The sequence below is a fragment of the Motacilla alba genome, chromosome 11 (assembly GCF_015832195.1).
Source record: "Motacilla alba alba isolate MOTALB_02 chromosome 11, Motacilla_alba_V1.0_pri, whole genome shotgun sequence".
Classification (NCBI taxonomy): domain Eukaryota; kingdom Metazoa; phylum Chordata; class Aves; order Passeriformes; family Motacillidae; genus Motacilla; species Motacilla alba.
The window spans coordinates 20,701,513-20,719,727 of record NC_052026.1 but is presented as its reverse complement, the minus strand read 5'-3'; the positions used below and the strand labels follow the sequence as shown (position 1 = coordinate 20,719,727).

General features: G+C 53.3%; 1 protein-coding gene across 13 annotated transcripts in view; it reads right to left on the bottom strand.

Annotated features, from left to right (window-relative positions):
* ZFHX3 (zinc finger homeobox 3) overlaps positions 1–18,215 on the bottom strand; it is a 385,515-nt gene that overhangs the window by 15,973 nt on the left and 351,327 nt on the right. For 12 of the 13 annotated variants that reach the window (XM_038147757.1, XM_038147759.1, XM_038147761.1 and 9 more), the window contains 3 exons: positions 14,390–14,497; positions 5,735–5,868; positions 5,346–5,546 (listed from right to left, as the gene is read on the bottom strand). In XM_038147757.1, coding sequence (XP_038003685.1) covers positions 5,346–5,546; positions 5,735–5,868; positions 14,390–14,497 — 443 coding nt within the window. The remainder of the gene's footprint in view (positions 1–5,345; positions 5,547–5,734; positions 5,869–14,389; positions 14,498–18,215) is intronic. The other variant, XM_038147768.1, reaches the window with a different exon arrangement.

The following is an 18,215-nucleotide window of genomic DNA, read 5'->3' as shown; positions in this document are numbered from 1 at the left end:
TGGGATTCAAGAAGGCAGTAAGCAGCGGTTCTTTGTCTGCCTTCACCTTCCGTCAATTAACTCTCCCCGAAATATAATCATCAACCTCACATGCTCCTCTGCATCTTAATCTGGGGCTCCAAACCTGTAAGTCCTGCCCTATATGTGTTTAAGTAATTACCTTTATCTACCTGCATCTCCACAGCCACCATTCCTTCCCTTCCTTCCATCCTCTCTCCACCACAGGGGAGAAAAAAAAAAGGAAAAAAAGAAAATAAAAAAAGAAAGAAAAAAAAAAAAGGCTGTGGTACATTAAATTGCTACAGGCAAAAAATTCCCAAAGGCAAATGGAAAAAAAGCTTGGAAAAAAGTGCGGGGAGCTAGAAATTCTGGGTATGGATGCAGGAACTGTGGCGGTGCAGCCGTGGGCTGGCCTCGGGGATCAAACCACTGGAAAGAAGGCACTGCTCAGCAACTGGACTCACTCCAGTCCTCTGGCTCCATCCAGGTGACTCCTGTCCCTTTCCTACACCACAATCCAGGGCAGGACCCTCCGTCCTTTCATCCCCATGGACCAGCCCCGGGCAGGTGGCAAACATACGAGTGCAAATGAGCTGCACGTCCCAAATCACTCTGCACTGACACGGAATTCCAGACTGCCCTTTTCCAAGGGTTTGTCCTTTCACGCTGCAAAAACATCGGAGGACATCTCATTTCTTTGGACCTGCAGAATTTGCCCCACATGCTGAGGCTGCTTTTTGTCCAAACCCAGAGTGGGGGCATGATGGGGCAGGAAGGGGCAGTGGCCCAGGGCTCCCTGGCAGGTGCGACAGGAGCGGCGCTCAGCGACACAGCATCTTGTACTGCAGATGTATTTCACAGCAGAAACCGTTCTGTGACTGCGAGGAGTGTGTTCATCTGGAGCACAGCCCGTGTTCGTGCGTGCGGCTGTCAAGCGCTCTCCTCCTCCCTCTCACCTGCACATACCTGGTGTGTCATCCTGGCATCCCTCCTCAGCTTGGCAAGCCCTCCCCCTCCTCAGTTCCCGTCTACCCGTTTCAATGGCTCCAACACCGTTTCACAACAGCAGCACGTCAGTCAGTGTGAGCCATTACTAAAACACGACCCTCAGCTGTGAGCTCAACAAATGTTGCTTGTCTCCTCCCTTCCCTTCTCCTGCTCATGCCTGTTCTTTTCTGTCCAACACCAAACCCGACCCCTGTGTGTCTGCAGCTACCATCTCCTGGCCCACAGGTCACCAGCACAGCTCACTGCAGCATGGCACCTCTGTCTGGGCCACCCCAGATCCACCCCTGTGCCCAGCCTGAGCTCCGACGGCTAAGGGCCCTCTAAGCTCTCCTCCTGTTACCACACAGAAGGTCCTTAAAGGATGGAAAGTTGCTGGACAAGCCCCTCTGCTTCCAAGAACCCCACCTTTTGGGTGAAATCCAGACCCCCTCAGCAGGTAAAATGTCTTTATGATGATGAGATCCATGGAGAGGCAGGTGCACCCCGCTTTGGTGGCCATTTCTATGGACACAGTGGCCCAGCCCGACTGTTACAGAGCACCTGAGGGCTGATGGCTCAGGTCTCCTGCCTCCCTGCCCCACCCTGACACCTACACACCTGTCACCCCTCTGCAGAACAGGCACTGGGCCCACTCCTCACTGGTGACAACCTCCAGCACTGACACGCGCGGCTCCGGCCACCGCTGGATCTGCTGGATTTTTAACACCCAGCTGCAGAGCTGCTTGTGTGCAGGGCTGGAGGCTCAGAGCCCAACACCCCTTTAATGTGACACCCCATACTGCTGACATGTGCAAACAATTACTCGTGGCTGGTGTGAGCAGCCAGCTCCTCTCACACTGCACCTGCCTGTGCCGGCTGGCCATGGACACCACACGAGGGGACAGTTGCCCTGAACATGCCCCAAAATGCTGAAATCATGTGGCTCTGAAATGAAAACCTCCAGAAGAGGTCTGAGGAGATACATCACTGTCCCCATGTCTCTGAAACCAGGGGAATTACAGACGGGAGGGAAGGTTCCCCACCAGACAAAGGAGGTAATTTCCATTACAAAGAGAGAGAGAGAGGGTGCTGGAGTGAAAAGCTTCATTAGACTCTGAGAGGCAAAGTGATGGCAGTATACCAAGGTCACTTCTAATTTAGACCATCTAATTGGCAAACATGGCTCCAAATGGCTATCATCTCACAGGGCTCAGAATTAATGAAGCCCGATTATTTTCATTACCTTCATCCGAGATGGAGAATGAGACACAGAGTGAGAGGGAAAGGGGGGAGAGGGAGGGGGCGAAAAGGAGGGAGAGAGAAAAATTGAGTGACAGCAGAAGGGAGAGAGCAATAAGAAAAGACAATGGGAAAGAGGGTAAAAATGTAAAGATAGCAGAAGGGGGAAGTGAGATGGTAGGGATGGGCAGCAATGATTCCTGGAGCAAGGGAGAAAGGAAAAAGATGGAAAGATGACTGGAACACTGGGAAGATGCCCTAAACTGAGGAAGAGAAAGCTGACAGCAGAGATGACGAGACAGAAATGTGTAGAAGGGTAAGGCTGGCGGTGGGAGGAGGGAGAGCTCCCGCTCCCAGAGGCTCTTGGGAAGCCATCCTCTCTCCCAGCTCCAGCCCATCAGTCTTGTAATCCCCTGCACGGGCGAACTGCACTTCACCCTCCTCACGGCCCTGCGAGTCCAGCTGGCCCGGCAGGGGCTGCGACGGGAACGGTGGTGCCTGGCCCTGCCCAGAGAGGCCGAGATGCCACGGAGAGAGGACCTGGCTACGTTCATCCCCCAGCCCCACGCAAGGGAAGCCGCAGGGACGGGAGGGCAGTGTGAGCCCCAGCCTCCTCCCTGCGGGGCACGGCATGTGCTCTGCTCCTCAGGCAGCCCGCAGCCCCTGTCCCTGCGGCGGGGCCAGTGGGAGGACACGGGGGTCCCAGGGGGCAGCCAGCCCGGCTGCGCGCTGGTGTGAGAAGGAGGAGCAGGAGCAGGCAGCCTGGAGATGCTGAGCGCGAGCAGGAGCCGTTGCCAGGGCAACAGACATATTAGACACTGCAGGTTCCTGAGCGGCGTCTGATAAGGTGTTATTAACGGGAGCCTCCTCGACAGGGACCTGGTTTGGGCACAGCGCTGACCCTGGCACACCCAGAGGGATCCTCACGGCAGCGAGCCAGGGCAGGACCCTCCCAGGCTGCCATGTTCTGCACAAACCATACTGATGCCTCAAGATACTGTCACAGAAAGCAAAAAGACCCACTTTCCTCACCCCGTGCTGTGAGACCTGGAGGAGGAGAGGCAACCCTCCCATTTGTGCCTCTAGGTGCCAAAGGGAAGAAAGGTGGGAAAACCAGGAACACGCATGAGGATGGGCACCGTGGCTGGCCAGTCTCTGCCATCCTTGCAGAGCCCTGTGGCCCTACTCTAGCACAGCAGCTGGGCTCACCTGAGGGACTGTGCCTGACCTGCTCTGCACAGGGTCCTGAGCTCCTCCCATTCCCTCGTATCCTGCAGGACACAGATGTGCCCGGGGACAGACCAGCCCAACACTCCTGCTCCAGACCACACACCCTGCCCAGGCACCCTGCCTGGCTCAAAACAACCCTGCACACCAGCACGACAGCTGCCCCGAGCAAACTGGCTACGCCCGCTGGCCTAGGGAAGGGGCTTGGCTTCTGCTTGCTGCTCTCAGAAAGCCAAAACACCTGCCACCAATGCAGTTAGGAGGTGAACAAGGGCCGTATAAACCCTCAGAAGGTATTTACACACTTGAGCAGCACCAGTGAAATGGACACCGGTCACAGAGGCCATGGTCAGTGCGATGGGACAGCTCTGTGGGCACAGGCAGCCTGCAGGGCAGAGCTCATCCTGAGGAGCCCTGAGCAGACAGGCAGCCAGGAATGCAAAGCAGGAAGATAAGAACATAAAGGCTCTTACGGAGTGGGAACTGGAACAGGCTGCCCAGAATCTCCTTTCCTGGAGACACTCAAATGCTGTCTGGACACAATCCTGAGCAACATGCTCGAGGGGCCCTGCCTGAGCAGGGAGGTTGGGCTGGAGCAGCTCCAGTGGTGCCTCCCAAGACTGCTCATGATTCCGTGACTCTGTCAGTCCTGTCTTCAACAGGGAGTCACAAAAGGAATCACAGAACCACAGAATCATTAAAAGTGGAAAAGACCCTTTGTCTTCCAAGTCCAGCCATCAACCCAACACCACCACCATGGTTAAACTGTGTCCCCAAATGCCACATCCACATGATTTCTGAACACCTCCAAGGATAGCGACTCCATCCGCAGTGGTGACTGCTTCCGGAGGCAGACTGTGCCAGGGCTTTCCAACCCTTTCCATGAAGAAATTTTCCTTAGTATCCTTAAACCTCTCCTGGTGCAGCTTGCAGCCAGTTCTCTTGTCCTGTCACTTGTTTAGTGGGAGAAGGGACCTACCCCGCCTGGCTCCAACCTTCTTTCAGGCAGTTGTAGCGAGGAAGAGTGACAGACAGAGAAGACAAGAAAACTGCAAGAGAACAGCTGGGTCATGTTCTGTGTGCTTGCTCAGAAGATGGCACAGGAGGAACTGGTGAAGAACATCAGCGGTACAACAAACACCGTGTTATTCACCCCCAGTGCCAGAAACTGGCAAAGAAGGGAGAAAACAAGCAGAACAAGGTGCAAGAAAAAGAAACACAAAGAGAAAGAACTGGCAGGAATCAAAAGAAACACTTATTTTATATACTTAATGACAAGTACTTAAATGCAGGAACAACCTTGCATTGAGTATTACACCAAAGAAACAACAGGGACAATATATCCCATCAGCTGCTGGATCTCCCAGAAGCTTTTGCACAAGCTGCCATCCAAGGCACTGACCTCATAAGGTCAAGGAAATTGTATTTATCCTGATTTCACAGTGAAATCACTCAACAGTTGAGCTTCACAGGGCTCAAGCAGGGACACAACATACCAGGGTGCAGCAAACCTCGATGGAAGAGCTCTGACAGGAGCTGCTACCACAGCAACTCTCTGCTGCTCATCTTTGTGGATATGGCAGTGGACATGCCAGGATGGCAGTGGGCAGGCTGGGATGGCAGTGGACAGGCCGGGATGGCAGTGGGCAGGCTGGGATGGCAGTGGACAGGCCGGGATGGCAGTGGGCAGGCTGGAATGGCAGTGGGCAGGCCGGGATGGCAGTGGATATGCCAGGATGGCAGTGGGCAGGCTGGGATGGCAGTGGGCAGGCTGGGATGGCAGTGGATATGCCAGGATGGCAGTGGGCAGGCTGGGATGGCAGTGGACATGCCAGGATGGCAGTGGGCAGGCTGGGATGGCAGCAGCCATGCTTGCCTACACAGCCCCTTACCGTCATGATGAGCTTCTCGACACAGTCAGGTGACACGCTGTGCAGGTGGGTGAGGTGCAGCTGCAGGTGGATCTTGTTGTTGAGCATGTCCTGGCAGAGAGGGCAGCGGAGCATGGGCTGCACCGAGTGCTGGGTCATGGCGTGCACCCGCAGCCGGTTCACGTCTGTGTTGCTGTACTTGCAGTATGGACACTGGTACATCTGCAGGGCAGACAAATGAATCACACAGCTCTTACAGGTGCTACTTTCCTCTCTTACAGCCAGGCTTCAGTAATTTGATGCCTTCTACCACCAGTTATTGCCTTTCATCCTTTTCCTCCCATTTTATTCCTTGCTTTTGGCACATTGGAAACACATTACCTGCACAGACAGATGGGTTCTTCCCTTACCTGCTCTGATTTGGTCTCCTCTGAAGTTTTCGACCACTTAAAGGAGAGAGGTGACTCAGAGCTGCTGGGAAACGATATCCTCTTGGAGGATGCTGGAGGCTCTGTCAGCTCCTTCTCTGGCTGGCTGGCTGGTGCTGCAACAGAAAGCCATTACCATCAGGACACCCCAAAGAGGCCTGGGCTGGACCATGACAGGGCTTCCATTTACTGCTTGACACGCACCCTAAGGACTTGGGGGAGGATGAATCTGAGGACTGACCTATGTCCTCAATGCACACCAGGCCAAAAACAGTTCCCTCCTGCCGATCTCCCACAGCACGGGAACTGTGTCACAGAAGCACAAAGATCTCAGCTGTTTCTGGGGGATGCTTACAACCTGCAGGTGCAGGAGACTCTGGGCATGCAGCTGCACTGGACACACCAGTGCTTGGCCGGATGGTGAAAGCCCACGTGTCACCTCCAGGAGCAGCTGGACTTACTCGGTAAGGTAGAACATGGTGGGGAAGATGAAACAGGAAAGCCTTATAAATATGATTGCTTGGCAAAAGATTTTGAGAACAAAGGTAGAACTCACACCCCTGGCTGACCCAGGACAGACACACAGGCACTCTGAAATGCATTTGCCCTGGGGAGGCTGGTGGTTGTGGCTGTCAGCCCCATCGATGGCACCCGTGCTGGCAGCAGTGGTGCTGCTGGGACGGCTCTGGCTGGCTCAGCCCGTGCCTCCAGAGGAATGAGCATATCTGGTGCTCCCTAGCACATGGTCCTGCCAAAATCCCAATTTTGGCAGGACCTGGCCAAGGGCACCCAAACACTCCCACTGTGATAAGCCAAGAAAAGGCCATTTTGTTCAGCCAAACAGATAAATGCAAATGAGCCCTAAAGTCAACAGCAAAACACTCCACGAGTTGTGGCACTGGGAGAAGCACATCCCTGACCTTTCTCCTCCCCCGAACCCTGGCTGCCTTCAGTACATAAATTTGTGGGACATCTATTATTTAAAAACTGTAAGGACAAGTATATTATACACAGCCCCCGTCTCCTCCTCCCCGAACACACATTCATAACGGTACTTTAATCTGTCTCGAATCGACTTCAAACCCATTTTGCCCTTAATGGGAGTTATTCATTTTCACTTGAAAGGTAATATCTGACAGCTGGATATTTAATATGATGGATCAGCTGCCGATTAACAAGGCGCTGTAGCATTCTCAGGCCAGTCCCCCATACTCTTCCCCCTTTCTCCTACTCAACTTGTGAACCCGCTGGTGTCTGCTCCTTGTTTCAGATGATACCATCAAGAGTCAGATCCCAGCAAGCTGCTTCCTTCCCAAAGACCCTCCTGTGCACTGCCACGAGCTGTATTTCCAAACGTACTGCATCACAGTGGAGAACACAATTCTCATTCCTAACCACCTTCCCTGCCAGTCCCCATCTCTGCATTCAGCTGAATAGAGGCAAAGTAAGTTCTGGGAGAGGGAGAACAAGTACAGGTAGCAGTACTGCCAGAAGGAGGCAGGGATTAGAGGATCTGACCTGGGACTGCTGAATTTCCCCTGGTAGGCTTGTCCATACTGAAGGGGCTTGGGAGTGATCTTGTTCCTCACAGCACCACTGGCTGCCTGCCTGGTGCTTCATGCCTGGCTGGGCAGCAGCCTCCACGTGTACAGTCCTGGCTGTACCTGGGGTACAAACCCCAGGACTCTGCTGTGCTGCCAGCTCCACAAAAACATCCAAACCAGGGCTGGAATGAGCTTGCAGTGTCAGTGCTGACTGACGGGCACCATCACAGATGCTGCTCTGCTCAGCTCCCTGCTTGAACTGAGACTCAGAACTGGAAATGGCTTTAAAATGTCTGCAGGGCCAGAGCTGACCTTCCCTGCTTCCTGTAATGAATGTGCATGGAGCACTGGGAACATGGCACCACTCTGCTGCTCCTCCTTCGAGGAACACAGTCCCTCCTGGAGGGTTTGGGGAGGAGAGACCACCAAGAGCCAGCATTGTGGTGGGTGAAGGACCACCCTGCCTTAAAACGCCCTGCCCGAGCCCTGTGTGATGTGAGTGGCTTTGTCAGGGGCTGATCACTGCTGACACTGTCCAGTCCTCAGTGTGACCTCAGACACTGACAAGCCAGTCCCCAACAGGATGCTGGGTGTTGGGAAGAGCAGCTGGAGGCCCCAGGTCTGCCAGGGTGGTCTGGCACTGCCAAGTGAGTGCTGCTCTAGACCTGCACTGGGCGGGAGGACAGTGACAGTCATGGCTTCGGGTCCCTTTGGACCTCTCTAGGTGACTGCAGCTCCTGTGGGTCACCCTGTGTCCCTGCACTGGGCACTGACCACTGCCAGCTGCTCTCCAGGGGAGTGTTTCTGGATGCAGTGACTGAACTCAGCCCAACCATCAGCTACCCCAGGCTGCTGAACACCAGCTCCAACCTTGGGAGTCACAGCAGGGTATTTTCTCATCTCCCTTCTACTGTGAAGCAGCCTGCATAGAATTAGTAACAGGTAATTAAAATGTACCATCTCCTAAGTGTCCAATTTCATTAAATCACTTAGTCCAACCCCATAACCTTAATCCTTCAAAACTAGAATTATTGATGACTGTCCAGACCCAAGAACAACTGATTTGTTGCACATAGGATATTTTAAGTATTAGTTTTTGAGTTGACAGCTCAGCTGGGAATTTTAATGCCAAGACTGAAGTTTGTTGTTGATAAACAGTCAAATGCACAAAATGACACATTCAGTCCACATCACAGATGATCAGAGGAATTAAGAACTCTCTGCTACCAGGAGAAATGAGGACATGGCTTGGCATCTGCCTGCAGAACTCTCAGCATAGCCTGGGACCTTCTGGCTGTGCAGAGAGGACAGGACAGAATGTCCTGAGCTCAAAATGTCCCGCAAGCCATGGCCTCAAAGGGCTCAGTGACACTGGAGCACACGGAGACACGACCTGTGCCAGCACCTTGCTTCCAGGCCCAGGCAGAAAAAGGAATTTGCTTTAAAGTATGATGTACATCTGCATATTGGATAGTACTGTTATTACTTTGACTCTTTAAATGGATTTAGTTCAGATTCACTGAGACCTGTGTTTCTCAACAAATGTCCCCTAAAGCCACATGCAAAGGGGGGGAGCTGCCACAGCTCTTCTGGAGATCTACTGATCTTCTCGCTCTTCTCAGCAGCTTCTGCTTTTCTCAGGAGGAGGAGAGATCCTCCCTGGGTATATTCCAGAGGTGAGATGGGCACTTCCTTGCAAGTGGGGGCCTTTCCTTTGCTGGTTCCAGAGGCAAAGCCAGCACGGATCCCCTAAACTGCTGCTCTCCATCCTGGGGGGAAGGAAGTCACCACCCACCTCCTACCCATCAGATTCTTTTAGCTAAAGTATCACTGACAGTCCCTTCATCTAAACTTCCATCTCCCAACCAAGCAACATAATGGAAAAGCCAATTAAATGATTATTAATTCATGCTGCTTTCCGTAAGCCAGAGGTTCTCATCTCCCTGCATTCCGTAAACCAGCTTGCCACTTGCCCTGAAATTTACAGTGGGGTTTCTGCTATTGCCATTGATTTAAACACCACCAGCCTCCAAAAAACTCCTTGCCACGAAGTCCAGCTGCTGGCCTGGGGAAGTTCTCAGCGAGACCAGGGAACTGTGCTTTCACTGCCTGATGGAAAATAGCATTCTGTGTTTGGTGGTGCCTCCTTCCTCAAATCACCTCAGTGTGTTCCTGGAGCCATCACCCAGCTCCACAAGTGCTCGGACCAGAGGGAGCTGCCACTGTGCTAGTGTGGCACACAGCCCTGTGCATCCATGCCCAAGCCTTCTGCCCCCTGTGCCCTCACGGCACCCGTGTGTCTCCCGAAATCCAGGGCCAGTTTATCTGTTTCATCCATTCTCCAGAAACTGCCTTGATGCAGGAATGGCCAGAGCACCCAGGGACTGCTGGGGAAGGGCACGGGGCACCCAGAGCTGCTGCAGTGCTGCCACCTCCCCAGTGACATACTGCCAACATTTCCTCCCCAAACACTGTTTAATTCCCCACTCCCTGAAGGAACTTCCATGCCAGTCAGCTGCTGCAGCCACACTATCAGGCCTGTGCCCTACCTGTTGCCCTGCAGCGTTTCTCAGCTCTGCATTTGACAGTAACTCAGCTGACAGGTAAATGCCCCATGCTCGCTGCACTCTGCACCCATCCTCACTGCTGCTTCACAGCCCCAAAAATGGCTGAATAATTTGTTTTTCTAATGCTGTGTCATACCTTCCCACCTGCAGCGAGTCCCCACAGCTGAATTACTATTAAATATTCATATCCAGAAGCTCCAGCCGCCACCGGGCTTCCCTGCCTTGCTCCATATGAACACGAAACACCCAGCAGATGCCTCTGTGAGATGCCAAGCAGCACCAGGGGCTCCTGGAGGTGAGGGGCTTTGCTTGGCACCACAGCCCTCTCCTGCAGCACTCCAATGCCACCAGAGCCCAGCCTGCCCCGAGCTCAGGCAGCAGCTGCACGGAGCCACCCAGCCCAGCCACATTTCTGGGCTGGAGCTGCCACCCGGGAGCCTTTTGTGTTTCACCTGTCCTTGGAAAAGCACAGTTACAGGCAACCTCCCAGTCTCCTGTCCCATGCCCTCTGCCTGGTCTCCTTCGCCCAGGCGCCGCTGCCCAGTGGCTCCACCGTGGCCCTCGCCCCTTCCTCCCACCCAGCCTCTCAGGCCCCCACAACATCCCGGCCATTAAGTGCTCCACAAACGCCAGATATTAAAAAAAAGCAGCAAAAAGCAGCCGGGGGGAGGAGCAGGAATAGATTTCCGTCAGGATGTGCCTGACCTGTTTTTTTCAATTTCAGTAATTAGAAAGGCAGTCGGCCTGTAGGAATTATTCATAAACTGCAGGAGCTGTGCAGTATACATTTATGTTAAACATGTCAAATCCAATTGAAATCATGCCTGCCAGCACCATACTCCATAAACACACTTTTCTGCAACAATTTCCCAGCTCTCAGCAGCCCATTAATACTTCCTTTAATAGCAATCTACCACGGATTCGAATCAGGGACGGTCCATTGCACTAATTGCTCTGTTAGGTGAGCATCACGGACAAAAAAAAAAAAAAAAGAAAAAAGAAAAAAATCATTAACAAAAATAAAAGCCCTTCAGGCCAGTCCTCCAGAAAGATTTCATTTCAATCTATATTTTAAGTAGACTTTGTTTCTTGTTTTTGTGGAAAAACCCCTGATATTCTCCGTGTACCCGACAGACAGTGCATTAAGGAAGCCTCTGGTAGCTGGGTCACTGCTGGTGATGGGGTTCTCCATCAGAGACACGAACCAGCACCACTTCAAATCTGAGAGGCCTTGTACTGCAAAGAGCAGGGCTTCAGCTGAGTACCCATCATCCACATCCTGCCTTAGAAATGGAATTGGGATCAGCCACAATTCCTTTCCCTCTTGCTGGGTTGCTTGTGGTGAATCTCACATTAGCCATGACGAGATAATGTCTAACACTGAGTCATCAGGCACACAGCATCTCCCTGCTCCAGTGTGGAGGCACTGCCATCTTCCAGAACCTTCCAGAAACCACAGAGATTTCTGTAAAAATCAAGATCCAATAAGTCCTTCTATGGGATGGAGTTTCCCCCAAGTATATTCAATTGAAAAGTATCACCTAAAAAAAATGTTTCTGCTTCACATTATTGCATTTTAAAATAAATACAAAGAATGAATCAATAAATTTATTTTGCAGTTGAGACACTTTGACAAGTTTACAGTGAGAACAGACGTTTTCCCCTTGGTGCTGACACTAGCCCCAGCACAGTTTGCACCTGGACTGTACCCACCATGGTGCAGACACTCACCCCTGGGCTGGGGCAGGGAGATGGGCAAAGGAGCTCAGTGTCTTGTTACACATCTTGCAAATCTTTAAGAAAGTGGAAGAAATAAATCCCCTGTGCACAGTGAGGAAACCAAAGCACAAGGGGAGTAAATTGCTGAGGAACATAATGATCAAATTGCAGATGGTGAGCAGCAAAAAAGTTTGTTCCCCCCTTTCACACGCCCCATCACTGGCTTTCAGCCCACGCCTCTCCTGCTCCCATCTCCATTTTCACACCTGGCGCAGAGGCTGTTCCTAAGGTCAGCCACTCCATCCAAAGCAGGACAGACTAAGCCTGACCCATTCCTGACAGCAGCTCCTCTATAATCTTCTTGAAAGACCTCTGAGGAACCTTCCCAGAAAACCCACTCCAGTGCTTAAGCCACAGGCTGTACAGGAGGACTTCTAAAAATTTGTTATCTAACATGAATTTTTCTGCCTTCAATTTAAGCCCTTTGTGTCTTGTTGTCTGTATCCTCAACATGGAGAACAAGTAACTTCCCTCCTTTCAGAAGCATTTCATGCACAAGACTTGTCCTCCTCTTTGGTCTTCTTTCAAGCCAAATAAGCCAAGCCTGTTCATTCCATTTTCTCCTCCTGACTGATGTTGCACTGGTCTGGGTTTTTTCTGATGTTTGGGCTTTCTGAAATTGCTGCCCAGCCTCCCCAACACCCCAGCTCAGGAATGGAGAGCTTTCCAGCAGTGATGAAACCCACCAGTGGTACAGTATTGTCACCTACACTGCTCTGTGCTTCACCTCAGCCTGTCCTGAAAAGTGGCACTGAAAGCCTTCCCAAGGAGACACTGACTCCAAACAGGACCTTCTTCACATGAAGGGAAATTGGGTCGTGTTGACATGATTTGTTCTTGACAAATCTGTGTCAACTGTTCCTCATCTCATTATCTTCCCATCAGCACTTACAAACAGTTGTTTGGTCAATTCCTGGGAAAATCTGGGGCAGGGATGGCAGGTGTACAGTTCCCCAGCCCCTCCCTCAGTCAGGGACAAGCGCCGTGTCTGTCCCCCACCACACCTCCCCTCCCTGCACAGCACAAGAGAGCAGCTGGCAGGTTTGACATGCTCTGGGCTCGGTGTCCCAGCACCCAGGTACAGTGCAGCAGCTCAGGGACAACGCCCAGCACCACAGGTGCTCTGCAGCCCATTCCCTGGGAGCTGGGGACAGGCTCTCCCCAGGCTGCTGCTGACACAGGCTGTGCTGCTCTGCTCAGGGAGGCCAAATGCAAAGAAGGCTTCATGCTCTTTGGCTTTATGACACTGGTCACAGCCTTCCCCTCCTGCTCTGTGTCAGCAGCCTCCTCCTCCTCCAGGGAGAGCTTCCTGGAGCTGCCTGCTCCCCTCCCTGCTCACAGCTCCACTGGTACCAGGTTTCCGTGTCCCTGCACACTTCTCCTCTGGGGCTGGCAGGTATAACCTGACCCAGTTCCTTCCCGTGTCTGAGGTCCAGGAGGACTGTCAACACACTCGAGTTCCTTGAGGGACAAGAGCAGAAACAAGAGCAAGGTGTGGTGCCTGCTTGGCACACTGGCTGGACAGCAACAATTGGTAACACAATCTGGCTTCAAAGTTCAGGGTGGTGGTGCTTGGAAGGGTTCCATGTCTGGAAGCAGCCTGAGCTCGGAGCCAGCCCACCACACACACCTTGGCTTGCACAAGGCTGGTGCCACGCTCCATGGGCTCACACACTGCTCTGTGTCCTCCCCACACTGCTCCCTCTGCAGACCCCATGGAGCTGTCCCATTTCTGATGGGCTCCTTGGCTCACGAACACTGGGTTAGGAATTTCACTGGCAGCGTGAAGAAATTAAACCATCCAGATTCAGAGTTTCTGGACAGAAAAGGGTTTAAAAAGTAGGCTCCCCATTTTTCCTTACATATTTTGAGATATATTCTTTGCACACAGATCAGCCTTTTTAAGTGCTTCATGTTTGGGCAAAGAGCCCTATTTACCCCCAAAGAGATTTAATCAATAAACAAAACTTACATCTGTCTGTGACACTTCACAAAATGGTTGTGCTCAGCATCACACAATCCCACACAATGAACTGAGACTAAAAACCACCTACAGCCAAGCCAAATTGCATTTCCAGGCTAAGAATCAGCATGTGATGGGAAGGAACACACAGAGCAACCTCAGCGAGTACAGCCCACTCTGAGAGCACGAACTTCACCAGCCCACAGGGCCCAGCTTGCTCCCTTCCCACTTGGGGCACATCTTCCATCGACTGAGGCTGAGACTGTAACTGTCCAGGTGAAATACCACATTCCATTTTGGGAAGACAATTTAAGATTTGTCTGGGGCTCACCAAGAGGCAACCATGAAGGCAGCAGGAGAGGGCTGCCTGGAAGAAGCATTTCTGAGGGTTTCTGAGGCATTGCACTGACCGACACTGAGCCTGCCAACCAAACGAGACCTGGAGCCAGAGCTGCTGTGTCCTGGGCCAGGGAAAATGAATGCCAGCTTCAGCACCTCACCTTCTGGGCCCAGGCTGAAGCAGGCAGCGAGGACCAGATGAGGGTGGAAGATGGATGGCCCTCTCCGGAGTGGGACAATCAAATGATGTCCTTAATCCAACCCCGTGGTGGCTGCTGGCAGGAGGGGTCAGCCCCTTCTGCCCGGGTGACACATCACACTGACACTGCCACATTGTGGTCAGCCAAAAATGGTTGTGTGGACCACTGTTTTTTCCACCTCCCCTTCCTGGATTTGAAGGAAATGAGGGACAAAACACCACCTCTGCCAAGTCACAGAATCATACCTGTCCATTTGCTCTGGTCCTTGTCCCCTCCACTGTCTTGCTCCTTGGCAGGTTCCTCAGCATCACCAGCTGTTTCAGTGGGCCCTTCCACATCTTCACTGGGTTCTTCTGAAACAAGAGAAGCAGGAAGTGTGACACAGACATGGACGGCAGTGCAGAAGAACAGGTAGCTGCCAAAGAGCCAGAGCAACAGCTGAGGCTGTGCACAAGTGCTGGGTGGCAGGTTATCAACATCACCTGGTGTTCTCCCAGCACACCTGCTTACTGGTCAAGACAGAAACTGTAAAGAACTGAGAGATGAAGACAAAACGAACCTCGCCTACTTCTGCCACCTGGAGCTGCTGAGGTGCCCTGAGGTGTCACGTACAGGGACATGGCTCTCTACACAATAAGGTTCTACACAGCCCCATCAGGGATTACAGAAGCATGAGCGAGTGACCAGAGCCTCCAGCACCTTCAGCCTCATCCTTCCTCCTCATCCCCCTCTCAAACTCTTCGGACCCAGTGACAGGGTGCAGTACTGACTCTGGTCACCAAGATGCCAGACCCACTGCAGACAAATGCCATCCCTCCTGCCCAGACCAAGCTCGGAGCAGGCTGGTCTGCTGCAGCCCCAGCCCAGCCATGAGGCACAGGGGGAAGATGCTGGCAGCCTTGCCTTCATCCCAGCAAGGGGAAGAGCCTGCAAACCCAGGCAGCACCCTGCTGGTGCAGAAGCACGGAGGACACAGTGAAGTGCTGAAAGCTCAGAACAAAGCATGGAGCACCATGGTCCTGCCCATAGGCACAGACGGGCACAGAGTGTGGGGCAGCTCCACGCCAAGGCTCCTCGTCAGGTGGGGCTCTGGGAGTGAGAGTGCTGTGGCTGCCAGAGCCCCACACCAGGGTGAACAGCCACATTATCATCTACTGTTATGGGTATTAACCTACAGTCCCTGCAGCTGACAGGGGTCACCCCACCACTGGGCTAAAAGGGGCACTTTTAGGCCATTATAGCCATTTTTAGGCAGGGGAGTTCAGAAGTTTAACTCACATTATCTGGTCATGGTAAACCCCATGAACCCACGCAATCCTGAGATTTACCTGCACCACCTAACGGGTTCAAGCACCAACCCCCATCCTCCTCCTAACAAACACAGGGCTAGAAATTCAGATTAAAAGTATGTATTAGCAGCTTGCAGATACTCAGCAGTGCCGTTTGAGGATATGACAGCCTAAATTGGAAATGAGAGGGGAGATGGGTGGCAGTGCTGACAAAGGCACCCAGCATGTAGAAAGACACATAGCACTGGTGCAGGGGTGAGATGGGCAGTTTGCCATGTGAGCTGGGTGCTCAGGTTTGCTGGGAGAAGGGCTGTGAAACCAGCAGTTGGGTTCACATTTCAAAAATTAAAATTCCAATCTTTTTTTCCACTCTAGGGAAAAACCACAACAAACCATCCCCATCCCAACCCTACCACCCCGGTGCCTTCAAACCACTTCTCACAGGGCAAGGGTGTCCCTTCAGCTGGGGCAGCTGCTGCGGAAGCAGATTTTAGCTGGTTTTATTAAAAACCTTTGGTAATGGGTTTCTATATTTAATTTAAATCATCATTTTAACCATTCTTTGATGGCTCAGGTGCTCCGAGACCCCCTGGACAGCGCGAGGAGATGGCCCCCATTGCCCATGGCCCCCAGCCCATCACCCAGTGCCCCGGCCCTGGCCCCCCACCACACAGGCCCAGCCCCCAGCCCCCAGCCCCACTCCCCAGCCGTGAGCCCCAGCTCAGATCCCTCAGTCCAGATCCCCCAGACCCCAGCCCAGCTCCCCCAGCCCCAGAGGCCAGCCCAGAGCCCCCGGCCCGGCTGAACAAAGGGCGCCTGGCAGCGGCACTCCCAGCTGCGACCCGGAGGTGTCAGCATCGGCATGGGAGGAAGAGGAAGGGCGAGCCAGGCTCAGCCGCTGTCTGGGCTCTAACCTGAGCATGTGGAAATAATACGTGTCTTCCAGTGTGCTGTCTGGTTCGAGGGGAATAAAATAGGACATTCATAAGCAGTTACACCATCTGTCTTTATACCATCATCATCATCAACAAGGGAAAAAATAGCTCTTTAAAATGGATGAAAGCCCAGCCTGACAGTAACCGGAAAAATGTGAGCTATGAATACCAATAACGGGAGAAAATGATTAAAAAACAAGGCTACAAACAGCAAGTCCCCAGCATGGCTGGGGCTGCAGCTCCTCCTGTCCATCCACCACCAGCCTGGACTGAGCCCCCTGTCTCTGGCAAGGAGCACCCCACAGTCCAGCACCAGAGCGCTGCCCTGTGTGGACACGGACTGCTCCTGGCTCAACACCCTCTGCCAGGCAGAGGGCAGGGAGCAGATCCAGCTGCAAACCCTCCTCCTGCTCCACCCTCAGCGTTTTTCCGAAAAGTAATTTTTCTAAAGCAGGATGGGAAGGGAGCAGAGCCTAAGACATGTATCCAGGGAGACTCAGGTGGGCCCTGTCCCACCCCTGCTCAGCTCCTTGCTGCCGGGCTGTCTGGCACAGAGCCCCGGGGAGGGGGAAGCGCCAACTCCATCTCCTCGTGACCCCCTTCCAGCCGAGCCCTCTGGAAGGCTGAGGCTGCTCTGCTCAGCACGCTCAGTCTGGCTGCACAGCCAGCCTTGTGCACTGCGCTGGGGGACAGCCACCCCAGGCGAGCTGGCTCTGCGTGCCCAGTGGGCTCTGAGGCGCCGAGAGCTCGCCTCCAGCGCCCGCAGCCATGCCCGAGCCAGCCTGTGCCCCGCACCGGCAGCGAGAGCAGCCGAGGAGCCCTGCTCGCTCTGGAAGAGCTGCTCTCTGCACAGCTCGGCGGCTGCTGAGCCGCAGCGGCGGCCCCACGGTGTGTGCAGCTCTGGGGAGCCAGCCCCGGCGCGAAGGCGCCCATCCACCGTGCCCCTTGGGCCACCCCTCCCTGAGAGCAGGCTGGCAGCAGGCTGGCAGGGACAGCCTGCTCCTCCCCTCAATCCGCTGCACACCTTGAGGAGCTTCCATCGCCGCTGCAAACTGAACTGAGCAGAGCCCGTCCTCGTGACATGGCCCAGGACCCACCCGCAGCAGAGCTGCAGACCACCCCAGACCAGCTCCTCCACGAGCAGTGGTTAACCACGCAGAGGGAACTTACTTCCAAACCACCTGCCCCCTCCTCCCCAAAGCTGCACATTCTGTTCGAGAGCTGCTGCTGTGGGATTCGTATGGGGGAACCACGTCCCTGGGAAATCCAAACAACACACACTGTGCGCAGGCTCCCATGCCAGAGCTCCCTGAGTCCATGGTGGTTTATTAATAACTCTTAAAAGGAATTTTCCCACTGCCAAGGCCCAGGTCAACACTGAGAGCAAGAAGTGCAGCCCCTGGAGCCAAAGGAGCTGCTCTTCCATCTCAATCCACCTGCCCCACACAAAATCCTAGGCAGAGTCTTTGCTTCCTTCATGAATAAATCATTTTAGAGAGCAGTATTTCCTTTTAATTTAAAATTAAACCATTCACTAAGCGGGGGGTGGGAGGGGAGGAGGGGGAAGAGCAGTGGAAGACTCTGGAAAATCACAAGCATCTGACTTCTGCAGAGGTCAGGGAACCTCTGACTCAGTCACACACCAAAATGTACCCAAAGTGCCGCATGCAAGGGCACAGGATCACACCACGGAGGTCTGTCCCTTCCCAGACCCAGGAAGTCTGAGAGCTGGAGAAGTCGGCAAATGCTGATGGGATCCAGACCAGCCTGAACAGCTCGACCTCTCACCTCTTCTTCTCCCAGCCAGGTTTTCCTTAACAAACCCAGATCTCTTATCCGAAGGGATA